This window comes from Symphalangus syndactylus, chromosome 21 (assembly GCF_028878055.3).
Source record: "Symphalangus syndactylus isolate Jambi chromosome 21, NHGRI_mSymSyn1-v2.1_pri, whole genome shotgun sequence".
Taxonomy (NCBI): domain Eukaryota; kingdom Metazoa; phylum Chordata; class Mammalia; order Primates; family Hylobatidae; genus Symphalangus; species Symphalangus syndactylus.
In genome coordinates, this window is record NC_072443.2 from 2,185,798 (window position 1) to 2,203,425 (window position 17,628).

At 42.2% G+C, this 17,628-nt stretch overlaps 4 protein-coding genes across 4 annotated transcripts in view; 1 reads left to right on the forward strand and 3 right to left on the reverse strand.

The window, feature by feature from the left end:
* Positions 1-934: 934 nt before the first annotated feature.
* On the reverse strand, positions 935-2,335 carry LOC129471684 (TATA-box binding protein associated factor 11 like protein 2-like). Its single transcript, XM_055260607.2, has one exon. It carries the CDS (start codon positions 1,562-1,564, stop codon positions 935-937), a length of 630 nt encoding a protein of 209 aa, XP_055116582.1. The 5' UTR covers positions 1,565-2,335.
* Positions 2,336-2,460: 125 nt separating this feature from the next.
* Positions 2,461-3,637, reverse strand: LOC129471340 (transcription initiation factor TFIID subunit 13-like). The gene has a single exon (XM_055259807.2). It carries the CDS (start codon positions 3,594-3,596, stop codon positions 3,222-3,224), a length of 375 nt encoding a protein of 124 aa, XP_055115782.1. The 5' UTR covers positions 3,597-3,637; the 3' UTR covers positions 2,461-3,221.
* Positions 3,638-9,826: 6,189 nt separating this feature from the next.
* LOC129471685 (histone H3.Y-like) lies at positions 9,827-10,512 on the forward strand. The gene has a single exon (XM_055260608.2). It carries the CDS (start codon positions 9,934-9,936, stop codon positions 10,510-10,512), a length of 579 nt encoding a protein of 192 aa, XP_055116583.1. The 5' UTR covers positions 9,827-9,933.
* Positions 10,513-14,253: 3,741 nt separating this feature from the next.
* The window catches only part of LOC129471384 (TATA-box binding protein associated factor 11 like protein 2-like), a 59,077-nt gene continuing 55,702 nt past the window's right edge, over positions 14,254-17,628 (reverse strand). The window contains exon 6 of the mRNA XM_063630513.1: positions 14,254-16,101. Coding sequence (XP_063486583.1) covers positions 14,804-15,400 — 597 coding nt within the window. The 5' untranslated portion in view covers positions 15,401-16,101 and the 3' untranslated portion in view covers positions 14,254-14,803. The remainder of the gene's footprint in view (positions 16,102-17,628) is intronic.

Below are 17,628 nucleotides of genomic sequence, written 5' to 3' on the forward strand. Positions count from 1 at the left end.
TCCTGATGAACCTACTTTGTTCCATATCTCAATAATTTATTTTTTATGTTGCTGTACTCAGGTTCAATTTTCTGAACAGATTGCCTCTAGAAGGCATAAAATCAAGAATACTCTGTAACAGTGTTTTAAACTAAATTTGGTTGCCTATAGAAGCACTGGTAATATTACCACATGAAGCAAACCTGCAAGATCAATAGGCTCTCTTTATATGTGTCTTTTAAACTGCAGAGGATCATTACAAATGGGTGTTCACAGGTTTTTGGAATCTGTTTCTCTCTCTCTAGTCTTATAAGATTCTCCTATACTATGTTAATTTCCAATAATGTAGATGATCAACTTGCTGACATAAAGCAAAGTAGGGAGGAATACCTATGAGAACAGTCACATAAGAGAAAATAACGCTTTGTGATTTTGTTTTTATTTCCTCAGGATGGAAGCAGTTCAATGCTGATTCAAAAAAATCCATACAAGTATTTAAAATACATACAAGGACAATAATTGCAGTGCTCCTGCTCAGACACAGCCTTCAGGGCAGAAGAACACAAGAGAAAAGTCTCTGCAGGCTTAATTTATTGATACCAGAAATAATCATAAAAGATAAGACACAGCAACTCCAGGCTTCAGTATAAAACCATACAAGTACCCTGGAAGAGGTTTCCCTCTCTGAAAGCATCTGCCTGCCCACAAAAAACTCAAGGCCCATGCACCCATCTTCTTCCAACTAGAAAGACACAGAAAAATGCCTCTATATGCCCTAGGAAACCCAAATATTTAGTCAAAGTGATTATGAAACAAGCCACTGTCTTCATCTAGGGAAGGCCAATGTCAGAGTTTGAGAAAGACATTAAAGTCGTGTGTAAACCCAGGGTAGACTGAGATGCAGAAGCTCCAGAAAACACAGTCCTGTCACTGGAAGACGGATGCAGTACTGCCTTCACAAACAGAACTTTCCCTCTGGTCTTGGGCCTAAAAGAACATTTTTTTTGTAGTTGCTGTTGGGGAAGAGGCCCTTGGGTTCTAACCTGCCAATAGCCTCCCTTAAATGCTTGGGCTGCAATGGGGGCGTTTCTCCCCACATCTCACACACGTCCAGGGCCTCTTCCAGCACCTCTCTGACGAAGACCTTGGCTATTCCAGCCATGGCAATGGCCACGTTCTCAGGCACCGATCTGCCAGTGATAGACTGCATCAGACCTGCAATGCGTGCTTTTGGGAAAGCTGAGCGGCGAAACACTTCGGAGCGGGCAAGCTGCTCCTCAGACATGACAGACAGCAGGGTTGCCATCCTCTGAGCCTCCTCCGCATCCACGGTGGGCTTCCTGTCCTTCTTTCCTTTGGTGTCTCTTTTCCGTCTTTTCGCTGCAGGAGGAGCTGAGGCTGAGGCTTCATTGTCAGCTTCTGTGAGGTCCGTGACATCCTGACTGCTGAGCTCACCTTCCTGACCCCTGGGTTCTTCCAAGTTCCCATCTAGGTCCTCAGGGAGCCCATCCTTGTTGCTGCCCTTCAGACCTTGGGGCATGGCGAACATCTCAGCAGACACACCTGTTTGCCTGCCTGTCTCCATGGGTGAGATTCAGGTCTGCTCCATGACAGCAGCTGTAGAGGCAGAAGTTCCAGCTGGGGTGGTTTGATTATGGATCTGAAGTGAGATTTTGAGAACCTTTCTTTTTTTTTTTTTTTGATTTATAGATCATGTTTATTAAGCGGCACACAAAAAGTTAAGTTTCATAAACAATAACATTCAGTGATCTACTTAAATCCAACTGTAATCCTTACTTAAACTAAGGGAAATAATAATTTTATACATAGAGTAAATACACACAAAACCTGGGTATCCCGAACTACACACATGGTTTCCACAGCCACCTATGGTTTTAGTCAAGGACACATTTCCACGATGAAGAAGTACTTACAAATATGTTAATAAAACACTCACCCAAACGCTTACCCTGCCATCAGCTTTTTAAGCAATGCCATTCCTGCTGCTGAAAGCATTTATTTTTAGAAGCTTGAATCTGATCTGGGTAAACGGGTTCTCCTAAAACTTTAACAGGATGTTATAAATCCAAAAAGATTTTAAATCAAAAAGCCTTCCAACACCGCATTATGTATTGTGAAAGCAATGTGAAACTTTCTTTCCTTTTTTGGTTTGTTTGTTTTTTTTGAGACGGAGTCTCGCTCTGCCGCCCAGGCTGGAGTGCAGTGCTGCGATCTCGGCTCACTGCAAGCTCCGCCTCCCGGGCTTACGCCATTCTCCAGCCTCAGCCTCCCGAGTAGCTGGGACTACAGGCACCTGCCACTGCGCCCGGCTAATTTTTTGTATTTTTACTAGAGACAGGGTTTCACCGTGTTAGCCAGGATGGTCTCGATCTCCTGACTTCGTGATCCGCCTGCCTCAGCCTCCCAAAGTGCTGGGATTACAGGCATGAGCCACCACGCCCAGCCTAGTTCATTCTCTTTAATAATGAACTAGACAATAAACTAGTTGTTGTCTAAAAACTTCTGAATTCATGAAGCAGAAGTCTGAGCTGTGAAGTAAAAAATGCCATTTAGATTTCACATATTAAATAGCTACAGTAGGCCAGGCACGGTGGCTCACGCCTGCAATCCCAGCACCCTGGGAGGCCGAGGCAGGCGGATCATGAGGTTCAGAGATCGAAACCATCCTGGCCAACATGGCGAAACCCCATCACCACCAAAAATACAAAAAGTTACCCAGGCATGGTGGCAGGCGCCTGCACTTCCCAGCCACTCGAGAGGCCGAGGAAGGAGAATCACCTGAACCCGGGAGGCGGAGCCCGCAGTGAGCCGAGATCACACCACTGCACCCCAGCCTGGCGACACAGTGAGACTCCGTCTCAAAAAAAAAAAAGCTACAGTATATCTTACAAGGTTACAAGGTTATAAACATACCTAACACACAAATACTACTTTATCCTTTAGATAGTCAAAAGTCAGAAGGAACGACACGGTTTGCAAGGTACTTTGACTTACGTGTGGTCATTAAAACCCAGTAAGTGATTCAAGTATGGTAATACAAAGGCAGGCGATTACATGCACCAATATCACTCTAAAATCAAAGGCATAAAAATAAAGGCTGAAAACTTTGTGTTTCTCCATCTTTCGTTTACATGGCTAGATATCAGAACCTTACTTTAGAAAATATACTATTATTATATATGGTTTCCCCAGATGGTAATTTTCAGAAACTACAAAAACTGTCAAGATCCATAATTTGCTTCATCAAACGCTTTTCTAGCTCGTTTCAACTCTTCATTCATCGTAAGCAAGTCTTTCACCCTGGCAAACTTCCTTGGGTCCTTGCGAATCAAGAAGACGATATCTTCAACCTGTACTCGACCTTGTCTTCCAACTGACATTGCCTTGTGAGTCATTTCAGTGAGAAACTTTATGACAAGATCTTCAAGAATATCCACTGACTCTGTATAAGGATTCTGGTCATCCCCAAAGCCATACATCATACATCGCAATTCTTTAGAAAAAAGTCTCCTTCTTTTACCCTGTCCACCTTCTGCACCTCCTCCAGTTTCTTCATTTCCTTCCTCAAAGGTGGGGTCTTCTTCCTCGTCTGCCATCCCACTGGCCCGCCAACCCACAGCCGAGAAACTTTCAGAGATGTTGGCTGCTATGTTTCTGGCGAGGCTTAGTTTAGCCACCGCTGGACACAGCTCCCTGCCTCCCTTTCCCACAAACAAACACACACACTGGTTTTTCTCACTTCCACAATATGGAGAAACTTGTGGATGGAGAGTGTATTAGTTTTAGATCAATGCAGAATAAATTCTCACAAATTTTGGATATTGAAAACAAACCCCAGCTCACAGGTCAGAAGTTCTACTGGGCCAAGTGACTGCCTCCTGCTCAGAGTCACACGAGGGACCTCCAGGATGGGTCTGTCTGTGTGGTCGTTGCCTTCACCTGAGAAGGGTCTGGCTTCGATCTGATTCGAGTTGGTGGCAGAATTCAATGCCTCAGGTACGTGAAACCCAGGCCCACTTGTTTGTTCTGCCAGCTGCCAGGAGGACGCTCTGAGCTCTTACAGGTGTTGCCCAGGTCTGGGCCGTGCAGCTCCCTGGGTCTGCACATCCAGGGCTGAGGAATCACCCACAGGGGAATGGAATCTCAGGGAGGTTCAGTCCCTTATAAAGAGCTCAGATGATTCAATTAGACCCAGCCCTTAACAGCTATTGTTTCAGGGTATTCCTAATCTAATCCGGGGTTTGGGCGGGCTCCTCAATTCAAGGTTCCGCCCACACCCAAGGGAGGGGCAGAGGCAGGGCTAGGCTCTGGGGGGGGGCGGGAAATGCCGGGGGCATTTCAGAATTCTGTCTTCCTCACAGAATCGCAAAGTTCACATTTCACAACAATAAAGAAAACATTGACAGTAGAAATGAGACATTTTATGAAGTTGCACATTAGAAAACTTAAACGTCAGAGAAAAAAATCTCTGACTCATAGGGAAACAAGTGGTTTATCAGATACTCTGAATATAGACTGGGCTGGGTGAGGGGAATATGAAAGTATTATTTCAATTTTATTTTGTTTTATTTTATGTATTTATTTTGGAGACAGAGTCTCACTCTGTCCCCCAGGCTAAATTGCAGTGGCCTGATCTCAGCTCACTGCAGCCTCTGTCTTCTGAGTTCAAGCAACTCACCTACCGCAGACTCCAGAGTAGCTGGGTCTTAATGTGAGTGCGACCACACCCGGCTAATTTTTATACTTTTAAATTAGAGAAGAGGTTTCTCCGTTTTGGCCAGGCCGGTCTTGAACTGTTGACTTCAAGTGATCTGCCTCCCTTGGCTTCTCAAAGTGAAGGGATTACAGGCATAAGCCACTGCACCCAGACTTCAATTTATATATTACATATGTATGTATATATAGGTCACAGAGAAGCACCAAAGAGACATATAATTATGTCACGCACGAAGATATAAATCACATTTAGGGATAATTATGTTGAGAATTGGCATAAAAAGTACTTCAGAAGATAAAGAAGACACTCAAATATCTGACTTTTAAAGAGTTTTGTTTATTCAAAATAGTTGGTAGAATATATGAAATTACTGGCCGGGCGCTGTGGCTCATGCCTGTAATCTCAGCATTTTGGGAGGCTGAGGTGGGTGGATCTTCTGAGGTCAGGAGTTCGAGACCAGCCTAGACAACATGGTGAAACCCCTCTTTACCAGGAACACATATTTACATCGTAACCTTTGTAAGTCACGTAGGGCCTTTCCTTTCCAACATTTATCAGTACTGAAGGCATGATCGGTAGGTTATAAGCACGAACAAATGGCAACTCCAAGAGGGAGAACCATCCAAAATTTGAAAATTAACCCCTGAAATAAAACAAACACAGATACATAAACTTCTCATAAAAATTAATTACCATATACAGTTATCTCTCACTATACTCTAAAAAGACACTGAATTTATCTAAGCTTTATATACTCCTCATTTTTCTCTTAAACTCTAGTGGGTCTCTAGAGAGAGAAATACTCTAGAGAGAATTCTAAATTAATGACTTCTTAAATGTAAAGATAAGAAGGCCATATGCCCCCCAAAATATGCAAGATAATCAAGGCATAAAGAACAAAATTTAATGTTGATTTATGTTTATTTTTATCTAAGGAAAAATAATTAAATTAACTGATATTTATATACAAAATGACTATAGCCCATAAATAAAGCTTATAAAAAATAAGATATATATGTTGGGCTATTCAGAAATGTTTTACAGGCCGGGCGTGGTGGCTCATGCCTGTAATTCCAGCACTTTTGGAGGTTGAGGCAGGCAGATCACTTGAGCCCAGGAGTTCGAGATCAGCCTGGACAAGAGAGCAGAAACTCTTCCCTATAAAAAACACATAAATTAGCCAGGCACTGTGTGCATGCCAGTGGTGCCAGCTACTTGTGAGGCTGAGGTGGGAGGATCCCTTGAGCCCAGGAGGCAGAGGTTGCAGTGAGCAGAGATCTTGCTACTGCACTCCAGCCTAGGTGATAGAGCAAGAGCCTATCTCATTTTTTAAAAACAAAAAGCGCTTACTGATAAGATGCAAGTGGAAAAAAATAAGAAGAGCCTCCTAGATTAACTTTTCCAAAACATAAACCTCACAGATGATAGTAACTTCAGCCATCCACTCTCTTCTGAATGGATTAGAGAGATTTCCACAGAAACCTATAAGCCAGATCCAGGTCATATTTTACAGTGCTCCAGAGAAAAATTACAGACACTTTGTACCCTACAACACACTTAGCTGCCTTCTAAGCGTCAGTGTTAGGAACATATTTGAATTGCTTTTAAAGGGATAAACGCATTTAAAGTTTTTCCCATGAAAATAATTATCATTCTTTATCTCATTACTATAATTCTTGCTCTGAAATCCCTTCTAATGTTCTTAAGCATTTCTTCCATTGCTGTCTATGCCCAATTAAAAATTTTTTTCATTATGTCAGAAACACCATTATTATTTTGCTGAATGTGTACAAAGGCATTCATAACAAGCAGAGCCTTTCCGGATGCACCCATAAAGATGCTGGCAGAGGAAAGTGGTAAAACTGTTACACCCCAAAACCATTATGTGGCTCTAATTGTTAACTTAAGAATAAGAAACATACTAATTAGATGGCTGTTTTCTTGATCCCTGACATACCCTTTGTAGACAACAGACTCAAAAAACTATTTTTCAACAAATATTTATTGAACACTTTTGTACATGCTGTGTATCCTGGAGGAAATGCTGTATTTATGAAGTTGAGCTCTCCCACCCTAGAAATTTAAAAATCTGATATTTTCAAGTATTATTCTCAATTTTTTTTTCTATTAGTTATGCTGGGAATTTCTTAAAGGATTTGGTCTGTCAGAAAACCAGTCAATGTCTTAGAGGCTCTAAGTCTATCCAGTGTAGTTCCAGGCTGGTTTCTTGTATAGTTACTGCTTTAATTATTACACAAATACTGAATGTGGATACATAATTGACAGTGTGTTAGATATTCAGATATCATAAGTTTTTCATTTTATTATCATAGAATTTCTTATTGAGTAGAAAATGCTTCTGCACAACAAAAGAAATAATCCTCTTAGGAAACAAACATCCTATGATATGGGACAAACTATCTGCAAACTATGCATCTGACAAAGGACTAATAGATACAGAATCTACAAGGAATTCAAACAAACAAGAAAAAAAATATAATCCCACTATAAAGTGGGCAAGTGATGTGCATAGAAATTTCTCAAAGGAATATACAACAATTGCCAAAAAAAAAAGAGGTAAAGATGCCCTGCATCACTAATCATCAGAGAAATGCAAAGTGAAGCCACAATGCGGTATCACCTTACCCCACCTGAATGACCATCACTCAATAGCCAAAAGCAATAGAGGTTGGGGTAGATGTGGTGAGAGGCAATGCTTAGGCACTGCTGTGGGAATGCGAATTAGTGTAATCTCCATGGCAAACAGCATGAAGATATTGCAAAGTACATCTCCCATTCGATCCAGTAATCCAAATAGTAGGTAGACACACAAAACAAAAGAACTCACTCTACCTAACAGACCTGCACACATATGTTTATCCTAGCACAATTCACAATTGCGAAGATATAACATAAACCTAAGTGCACACCAGCTGATGAGTGAGTAAAGTTGAATGGGGTTCATGTATGCCATGGACTACTACTCAGCCATAAGCAATGAAATCATGTCTTTTACAGCAACTTGGATGAAACCACAGGCCATTATTCTCAGTGAAGTCATTTAAGAATCTACAGCCAAATGGTGCACATTCTCACTTAGAAGTGGGAGGTAAGCTGTGGGTAGGAAAGGCATAAGAGTGGTAACACGAACATTAGAGACTCAGAAGTGGCAGGGTGAGGGGGAGATGAAAAACTGCCTACTGGGTGCAATGTAGGTGTAGTAGTCACGTGATGAGCGCACTAAAATTCTTGACTTCGGCCGGGCGCGGTGGCTCACGCCTGTAATCCCAGCACTTTGGGAGGCCGAGGCGGGTGGATCACGAGGTCAGGAGATTGAGACCATCCTGGCTACCAAGGAGATACCCCATCTCTACTAAAAACACAAAAAATTAGCTGGGCGTGGTGACAGGCACCTGTAGTCCCAGCTACTCGGGAGGCTGAGGCAGGAGAATGGCGTGAACCCCAGGGGGTGGAGCCTGCAGTGAGCTGAGATTGCACCACTGCACTCCAGCCTGGGCGATAGCAAGACTCCATCTCAAAAAAAAAATAAAATAAAATTCTTGACTTCAACACTATACAATTCATGTATGGAAGAAAAACCACTTACGAGTGGTTTTTACAAGCTAATGAAACATAAATTTTTTTAAAAAACTAAACAACTAGAAAATAATAATACTAAGCTCTAATTTAAAAAACACTAACAGGAATTCATTTTGTAATATTGATATCATGAAATTTATCATTCTGTGCATGAAGTCTGCATTGAATTCAACAACAATTTCTATTACAGATATCACAAAAGTTCATTAAGAGTAAATTGAAATAGACTTCACCACCTTACAATTCATCTATGGTGCCAAAAACAATTTGGTACTGTCAAAGCTATTCAAATAATGAAATGTTTTCAATATTTACTTAGCTAAGCTGTGACCTCGGTTCAGCAATTCAGTGAGGTTGGGGCTGACTTCTCAGGATCTCATGGCGTTTTCACCCTGGGCAACAACAGGATAGCTCAGTTCAGGCATCAAATCCACATTCAGAGTGGAAAAGAAGCCAAAGGGGGCATCAGTGACAGTCACATGTCACCGTTTTCTCAGAACAGCTTTGCCTTCCCCAGGAGGCTACCAGCAGATTTGCAGGAGCATCACCGTTGAGGAAAAAATGCCCCAGGAGAATCCCTCACAGAGGAGTGGCCATTTCAGGTTTCCATATTCCCCTTCCCAGTTCACTTCATCCTCATGGGACCTGATGAAGACCTCATGATCTCAAGCCTTGGAGTTTTTCCACAGACATGTAAGTTGTCTAATATGCAACTAGCTTTTGTTTTTGTTTTTGAGATGGAGTCTCACTTTGTCACCCAGGCTGGAGTGGAGTGGTGTGATCTCGGCTCACTGTAACTTCCGCCCCCCAGGTTCAAGCAATTCTCCTGCCTCAACCTCCTGAGTAGCTGTGATTACAGGTGCGTGCCACCACGCCTGGTCAATTTTTTGTATTTTTAGTAGAGACGGGGTTTCACCATGTTAGCCAGGATGGTCTCAATCTCTTGACCTCATGATCCACCCGCCTTGGCCTCCCAAAGTGCTGGGATTACAGGAGTGAGCCACCACACCTGGCCTAACATGCAACTTTAAGTAACTATTTCCTTGATGTAAATAAAATGTAAGCTTTCAGAATCCATTCGGCACACAAAACGTTAAGTGACAGATCTCATTTACCATCCCTCCCACAATGCACAATCCAGAGGTCTGACCCTCTCTCTGCTGAGGAAGAATGCAGGGACTTAATGGGCTTTCACAGCCCTGATTAGGTTAAGCATCTGCTGAAGCACAGCACGCAGTGGAAGGTATCTGGGTCGGTCTAATCCAATCATCCAAGCCTCCTATAAATGGCTGAATTTGGCTGAGATCACAGAGATCTCCAGCTAGAGCAGGACTGCCCGGGAGAAAGATTCCCCACTGCTGTGTGCAGACCTAGGAATCCCAAGGCTACTCAAGTAGACTGAATACAGGGACCTCGGACCCACTGATCATGAGCTGGTAAGTATGGGGCTGGGTTGGAAGGGGCTAAGTGTATGGGAGCATCTTCTGCATAGATCCCAACACACAGACTCTCTGAATCCTGCCCACAACCCCACCACCGTTGCTGTCTGGTACCAGCACTGCCTCCAGTTAACCAGGCTCAGCCCAGCGACAAGGGAGAGGCCACAGCCCTTCACCATGGCTCCCATTAAGCAGACCGACCGCAAAGCCACCACCTGCCAGGCCCCCAGGAAGACCCTGGCCACCAAAGCCGCCGGCAAGAGGGTCCTGGCTACAAGAGGGATCAAGAAGCCTCACCGCCACAGGCTTGGCACCCTGGCGCTGCACAAAACCGGAAAGTACCAGAAGTCCACGCAGCTGCTTCTGCACAAGCCGCCCTTCCAGCACCTAATGCACGAGATGGCCCAGGCCATCAACCCAGACCTGCGCTTCCAATGTGCGGCCACTGGCGATTTCAGGGGAACAGCGAGGCCTACCTGGCCCCCCTCTTTAAAGACATCAACCCATGTGTTATCCATGCCAGGCGTGTCACAGTTATGCCCAGAGACATGCAGCTGGCCCGCCACCTCCGCGGAGAGGGTGCTGAGGAGCCCACGCTCCTGGGAAATGCTGCGCTCTAGACGACTTTGTTTCCGTTTAGTTGTGTTTTTCAATTTCTCTGTGGTAATCATAGTTCTGATATTAGCAGTTCTCTTCACTTGTGCTTTTATGTCCCTCACGGGGTCCAAAAGTAGCCCTGCACATGATTGGGAGTAACAACACAGGCAGATATAATGGGTATGAGTATTTCTGTTTTCTTTTGTTTGTAAACTTCCCATCTTCATTGATGGTCTAATGCGTTCATGTAATCTGGGAATTTCTCACTGAACGCCTTTCAACAGTTCAAATCAAGAACAATTGTGAAAAAATTTGTTCATTAATATTATTGAAAACCAAATAAATTTCTTATTGGTGGCAAATAGATAACGTCTCCTGCATTTGATCAAACAGCAGATGCGATCCACACTCGCAACTCTGTGTTTTCAATGTTCCCTGTCTCCTGTGATGTTTCCGCTACTCTGCTATGAAAATACATTAAACTTCATTTTCTGCAATTTAAATAGACTCTCTAAAAGTCAATGCATATTATGAAAGGCAGTGTGGGTAAAATCCAGTGGGGTATATCTGTGTGTTGAAGGGAGTGAGAGGAACCCACTGGGTGTCTGATGCAGTCCATCCCTGGTGGTCTAAATTCTGGAGTGTGGTCAATGTCATGGCTGGAATGGTCAAGGCCTTGGACACAAAGGTTGTAGAAGAGGCTCTGGACATGTGTGAGATTTGAAAAGGATTTGCCTCTGAGAAAGCTTGCCTGTACATTCAAGTTTAAGGGCCACATTTTTATCAAGTACCAAAAAATTATGTGATTTCCAGCCCCAGACTAGAAAGGTAATCCTGCTCCTGAGGGAAGAAGTACCGGCTCCATCTTCCCATAACAGAAGACTGTGTGCTGGAGATTCCATGTCTCACTCTACCCTGGACTCACCCTCAATTTTAACATCTTCCTCAAACTCTGGCATAGTCTCACCTAGGTCATGGAAGCAGCCTTTTTCATAATCACTTTGACTAAATATTTGTTCCTCCTTGAGTGAATTGAGTCATTTTTCTACATCTTCCTAGTTGAAAGGAGAAAAGTGCACGGTCCTTGAGCACCTTTCGATCCAACAGCTGCTTTGAGAGAGAAACACCTCCCAAGAGACTGTGACGGTTTCCCACTGAAGCCTGAAGCTGCTCTGCCTTACGATTATTTCTGGGTTTCCTTTTCTTGTCATAATCAGTTACTAGTTCATATTTTCTGTTGGATTTTTAAAAAGGACTTACTGATGTGATTATGGCTTTCTCATAAAAAATATTACTTTATTAGAGAGAAAGTGTATTAAAATGAACAGTACTTGAATTCCAGTACTTACAATAGTTGAACATGGCATGGTAGGTGGAAGTGAGAAGTAGAATTTGACAAACACAATTTTACCAAACATTATGTTCCCTTGAATATGTGGCTAAGAAAAACTAATTAGAAAAAAGAAACACTTTATCTCATTAATAGATTTGTTTAGAAAAAAATATTTTTTACAAAATGCTAGCTATGTCTTGATATTCCTAGACATGGCACTAACTTAAAATTTCATGAATCGTCTGTCTAATATCCATGTTACTTGAGAAACTACTACAAAGGATTTGACTGCATTCATTTTATAAGAGCCCTGCTCTCTCCTCCCCTGCATATGTATGTTAGCACTCCTCTGCGTTGTTCTCTCTTCTGTAGAAAACACAAATCCATCAATTTATCATTTCAACTTTTTTAGTTTGGGTACAACTTTTTGTGAGTTATACTTTCAAACTTTTTACATTATATTTTTAAAGACTAGACCCTAGATAATATGTGCTTGAGAATAGTGGAGCTAGATTGCTTAAACTTTATTTGGGCACATGCTAAGTACTTTTGTAGGGGCAAAGGCAGGCAGTGAGGATGTTAAGCTTATCCCAAAATATTGAATTATTGAAAATAGTCAAGTACAGTCACTTTACTTGTTAGATATTTCATCACCACCTTACCAGACACCACATTTTTCTAGGCAGTCTCCAAAGGCACATTATGAGATAGACTTTAAGAATAGTGATGAAGCTCCCAAAAACTTTATTGTCATTAATATGTAATACAGCCAGCCATGAAAGCTAACAAAGATTGTGCCTAGAAAGATACCACCTTCTACAGATTCCTTCCTCGAGAGCTGTGGCTATATGATGTTACATATTGAGAAGACTTTGAATGTGTAGGGACACTGATCCTTCCCAACAAATCCATTTTTCCTCTCTGAGATACAGCACTGTGTTCCGGCTCCTGAGCTGACCTCTGATCTCGATGGGATCTTGTTTCTGTCTTCAGCAGTTCAGCCTTACTAAGACCCACTCAAAGCATTGAGTTCTATGGGGGGTCGGAAAAACGTTCTAAACTTGTGTCCAATCACCACTGTCACTGCTCTCTGCAGTGGCTCATCCCCACTTCAGGCTGCTTGGGACAGGTTGTCTTTACCCTAGTGTTAAGAGACTGCTAGGCCTGCCACATCTGCCAGAACACAGCTCCCAAGACTCCTCAGTGCCATGGGAAAGGAATGAGCTGAGAGCAATCTAAAGACTGGGAGATAATGAGTCTCTTTGATCTTACTTCTTTTGGTTGCTCAAGCACTTTAATTCCTGAGAGAGCCCTCCCATCTCCACTAGTTCTTCCAAGAACCTGTGCCCTCCTTGTGTCTCTCTAAGACACACTGGTCTAACTTGTTATATGCCTTTACACGGAACTTGATAAAATAAAATGAAAGCTAAACAATGTCAGAATATGGAGGTGTGAAACAGAATTTCCCCGTGCTTGGTAAAATGTAGAAATTTATGTAATGCTCGGCCAAAGATAGATTCTATGTACAATAAGTTCTATTTTAAGAGCAAAAGCTGAGTGTATGAGGAAATAAAACAACATTTTCTGGAGGTATATTTGGCTTCAAGAAGAAAGAATAGATGTTATTATCCACTCAATGTGAGAGCTGAACTGTGGGAGGTTTTAGATCCTTTTTGCTTATACTCTATGATTCAGGGGGCGCATGGCAAAGGTAAACAGACTGAAATAGCACTGTGGATATCTGTGAGCTGTGCTGGGAAGGTTCACAGTGATTCCATAATAAATCTCAGGGCTTTTTTCTGTGATGAAAAGTATGCTTTTCCACAGAAAAGGTAAAGTAGAGTATGAATAAGTGGAGTGTGGAATAACTTTTTAACTCCTGATGAACCTACTTTGTCTGATGTTTTAATAACTTCTTTTCCTCTGTTGCTGTACTCGGGTTTGATTTTCTGAACGGATCACTGGCAGAATGAATAAAATTAAGAATACTCTAGGCTGGTCACAGTGGCTCACGCCTGTAATCCCAGCACTTTGGGAGGCCAAGGCGGGCAGATCACGAGGTCAGGAGATCGAGACCATCCTGGCTAACACGGTGAGACCTCGTCTCTACCGAAAATACAAAAAATTAGCTGGGCGTGGTGGCGGGCACCTGTAGTCCCAGCTACTCGGGAGGCTGAGGCAGGAGAATGGCGTCAACCCAGGAGGCGGAGCTTGCAGTGAGCCGAGATCGCACCACTGCACTCCAGCCTGGGCGATAGAGTGAGACTCTGTCTCAAAAAGAAAAAAGAATACTCTAAAGCAATGTTTTGAACCAAATTTGGGTACCTATAGAAGCACCACAGCAAAACTGAACTGTCAATACGCTCTTTCTATCTGTGTCTTTTAAACTGCTTAGATGATCATCACAAATGGCTCTTTGCAGAAAGATGGTTTTTGGATTCTGTTTCTGTCACTCTAGTCTTATAAGATACTCCCGTATTATGTTACTTCATAATAATGTAAAGGATCACTAGCTGACATAAAGCACAGTAGGTAGGAATACGAGAACAGTCAAATGAGAGAAAAAATGCTTTGTGATTTTATCTTTATTTCTGCAGGCTGGAAAACAGTTTAACAGTTTATCTGTTTTTAAGATGACTCACCAAAATCCATACCAGAATTTAAAATACATACAAGGACAACAATTCCAGTGCCCGTGCTCAGGCACAGCCTTCAGGGCAGAATATCACTAGGGAAAAGTTTTTGGAGGCTTCACTTATCAAAACCCAGACATAAGCATATGAACTAAGGCACAGCAACTCCAGGCTTCAGTATGAAACCATACAAGACTCTTGGAAGGGATTTCCCTCTCTGAAAGCAGCTATCTGTCTACAGGATGATCAAGACCCATGCATCTTTCTTCTTCTAACCAGGAAGACATATAAAATGACTCAATATGTCCTAGGCAACCCAAATATTTAGTCAAGGCGATTATGAAACAATGTCACAGTTTGAGAAAGATTGTCACTAAATCCAGGGTAGACAGATGCAGAAGCTCCAGCAAACATAGTCCTATCATAGCAGACTGGATGCAGTACTTATTCCTGCACAAACAGGCCCCTCCCTCTGGCCTTGGGCCTAGAACATGATTGTTTTGTAGTTGCTGTTGGGGAAGAGGTCCTTGGGCTTTAACCTGCGAACAGCCTCCCTTAAATGCTTGGGCTGCAGTGGCGGCGTTTTTCCCCATATCTCACACACGTCCAGGGCCTCTTCCACCACCTCTCTGAATAAGACCTTGGCTATTCCAGCCATGGCAGTGGCCACATTCTCAGGCACCGATCTGCCAGTGATAGACTGCATCAGACCTGCAATGCGTGCTTTTGGGAAAGCTGAGCGGCGAAACACTTCGTAGCGGGCCAGCTGCTCCTCAGACATGGCAGACAGCAGGGTCGCCATCCTCTGAGCCTCCTCCGCATCCACAGTGGGCTTCCTGTCCTTCTTTCCTTTGGTATCTGTTTTCAGTCTTTTGGCTGCAGGAGGAGCTGAGGCTGAGGCTTCATTGTCACCTTCTGTGAGGTCCATGACATCCTGACGGCTGAGCTCACCTTCCTGACCCCTGGGTTCTTCCAAGTTCCCATCTAGGTCCTCAGGGTTTCCATCCTTGTTGCTGCCCTTCAGACGTTGGGGCATGGCGAACATCTCAGCAGAGACGCCTGTTTGCCGGCCTGTCTCCATGGGTGAGATTCAGGTCTGCTCCGTGACAGCAGCTGTAGAGGCAGAAGTTCCAGCTGGGGTGGTTTGATTATGGATCTGCAATGAGAACCTTTCAAAGATTTTGGCTGCTGTGTTTCTGCTGAGCCATAGTTTAGCCACCAATGGACACAGATCCCTGCCTCCCACTCCCACACACAAACACACACACTGGTTTTTCTCACTTCCACAATGTGAAGAAACTTGTGGATGGAGGGTATATTAGTTTTAGATCAATGCAGAATAAATTCTCACAAATTTTGGATATTTAAATCAAACGCCAGCTCACAGGTCAGAAGTCCCACTAGTCCGAGTGACCGCCTCCTGCTCAAGGTCGAACAACGGACCTCTAGGGTGGGCCTGGTTGCGTTGACGTTGCCTTGACCTGGGAAATGTCTGGTTGTGATCTGATTCCGTGGTGGAATTCGATGCCTTAGGGTTGTGAGACCGAGGCCCGCTTGTCTGTTCTGCCTGGTGCTGTGAGGATGCTCTCAGCTTCCAAAGTTTCTCCCAGGTCTGGTCGTGGGGCTCCCTGGATCTGCAGAGCCGGCATAGGAGAATCTCCCACATGGGAGAAGGGGGGCAAATCTCCCTCTGGCTGGAGGGCTCTGTCATTTCAGGGGTTATAAGCAGAAACAAATGGCAACTCAAAGAGGGGAAACCATCCAGAACTTGAAAATTAACCCCTGAAATAAAACAGAGATACATAATCTTTTAATAAAAATCAACTACTGTATATAATTATCTCTCATTCTGATAGCTCAGATGATTGAATTAGACCCAGTACTTAATGCCCATTGTTTCAGGGTATTCCTAACCCAATCAGGGATTTGTAGGCACATTAATTTCATGGTTTCATCCACACTCAGGGGAGGGGCAGATGCAGGGCGTGCCTCTGAGGGGCAGGAAATGCATGGGACATCTCAGAATTCTGTCTGCCTCAGATATTCTGAATGTTTCCATTTCACAATAATAAAGGACATATTTTCTCTGAAAATTTGATATTTTATGAAGTTGCGTGTTAGACAACTTAAATATCTGAGCAAAAATCCCCCACTGATTTGGCAGCAAGTCGTTTATCAGGTACTCTGAGGATAAACTGGGCTGGTAAGGGGAATATGGAAATATTAATTTCAATTTTTATATTATATACATATATGTATACACAGATTACAGAGAAGCGCATAAGAGATAAAATTATTTCAAGCAGAAAAATATGTATCACATTTGGAGAAAATTATGTTGGGTAAAAAGCATAAAATTAGCTCAGAAGATAAAGTAGACACTAAAATACCTGACTTTTAAAGACCTTTCATATATTTTAAAACATTTGGTAGGAGATATGAAATTACTATATTATTGCCATTACACTGAACATATTTAAAATAATGATCTAGTTATTTTATTTTTAAATAACAAAATTTGCAATATGTCAAACATCTTTTGCAACTATTTAAACTTGTAATGAAAACTTAGATGTCTACATAAAAATATATGAGGATTATAAAGATTTAAAAACTTTTAAAGATTGAAAACCAATGCCCCCCATACTTTGTTTATGCCATTAATTACTAAACTGAGAATTACTCAACTTCTCAGTTCAATAAATTAATATAAATGTTAAACTTAGAAGTACTCAAATTCTAAGCAATTTGCCTTCTCAACATTTCTTTCCTAATTCTGGTTTTGCTGGTACAAAATCAAAGGTCCTAAAAAAATCTGAGAACTTGGCAGCACTTCACTGCATATGAATTAGTCTGTACTTGAATCAAGTAGTTGAAGCATTCTTTTGATGGGTTTTATTCTTCATTGAGAAAATAAAAATAAATTTATATTTTATTATATTGTCCTCTAATTAACATCATACTGAGTACTAAAGAAACTAGATTTTAATACTTCAATGTAAAAATTGGTCCATGTTTGATATGGGCTTCTTTGACTTGCCTTCTGGTATTTAATTGAATGCAGAACATGATGGCAAGACTTGGAACTCACGTGACAATGATATTTAACACAAGTTCATTTAATAATAACATTGTTGAAAATTTTTCCTTGCTATAACATTAAGGATAATCTAATCACTTGGATTACTGGTGCTTCCGGAATAAGATTAACAATGAGAATAACATAGTGATAGTCTTCAATAAATAGAGCTGAAAATGGAATCCATGACAGTCAATGAAAAGAATGACTCAAAGTTCTGAGACCTTATT

Excerpts from the sequence above, each read along its gene's own strand:
- LOC129471684 (XM_055260607.2), bottom strand. The coding sequence starts at position 1,564 with ATGGAGACAGGCAGGCAAACAGGTGTGTCTGCTGAGATGTTCGCCATG.
- LOC129471340 (XM_055259807.2), bottom strand. The coding sequence starts at position 3,596 with ATGGCAGACGAGGAAGAAGACCCCACCTTTGAGGAAGGAAATGAAGAA.
- LOC129471685 (XM_055260608.2), top strand. The coding sequence starts at position 9,934 with ATGGCTCCCATTAAGCAGACCGACCGCAAAGCCACCACCTGCCAGGCC.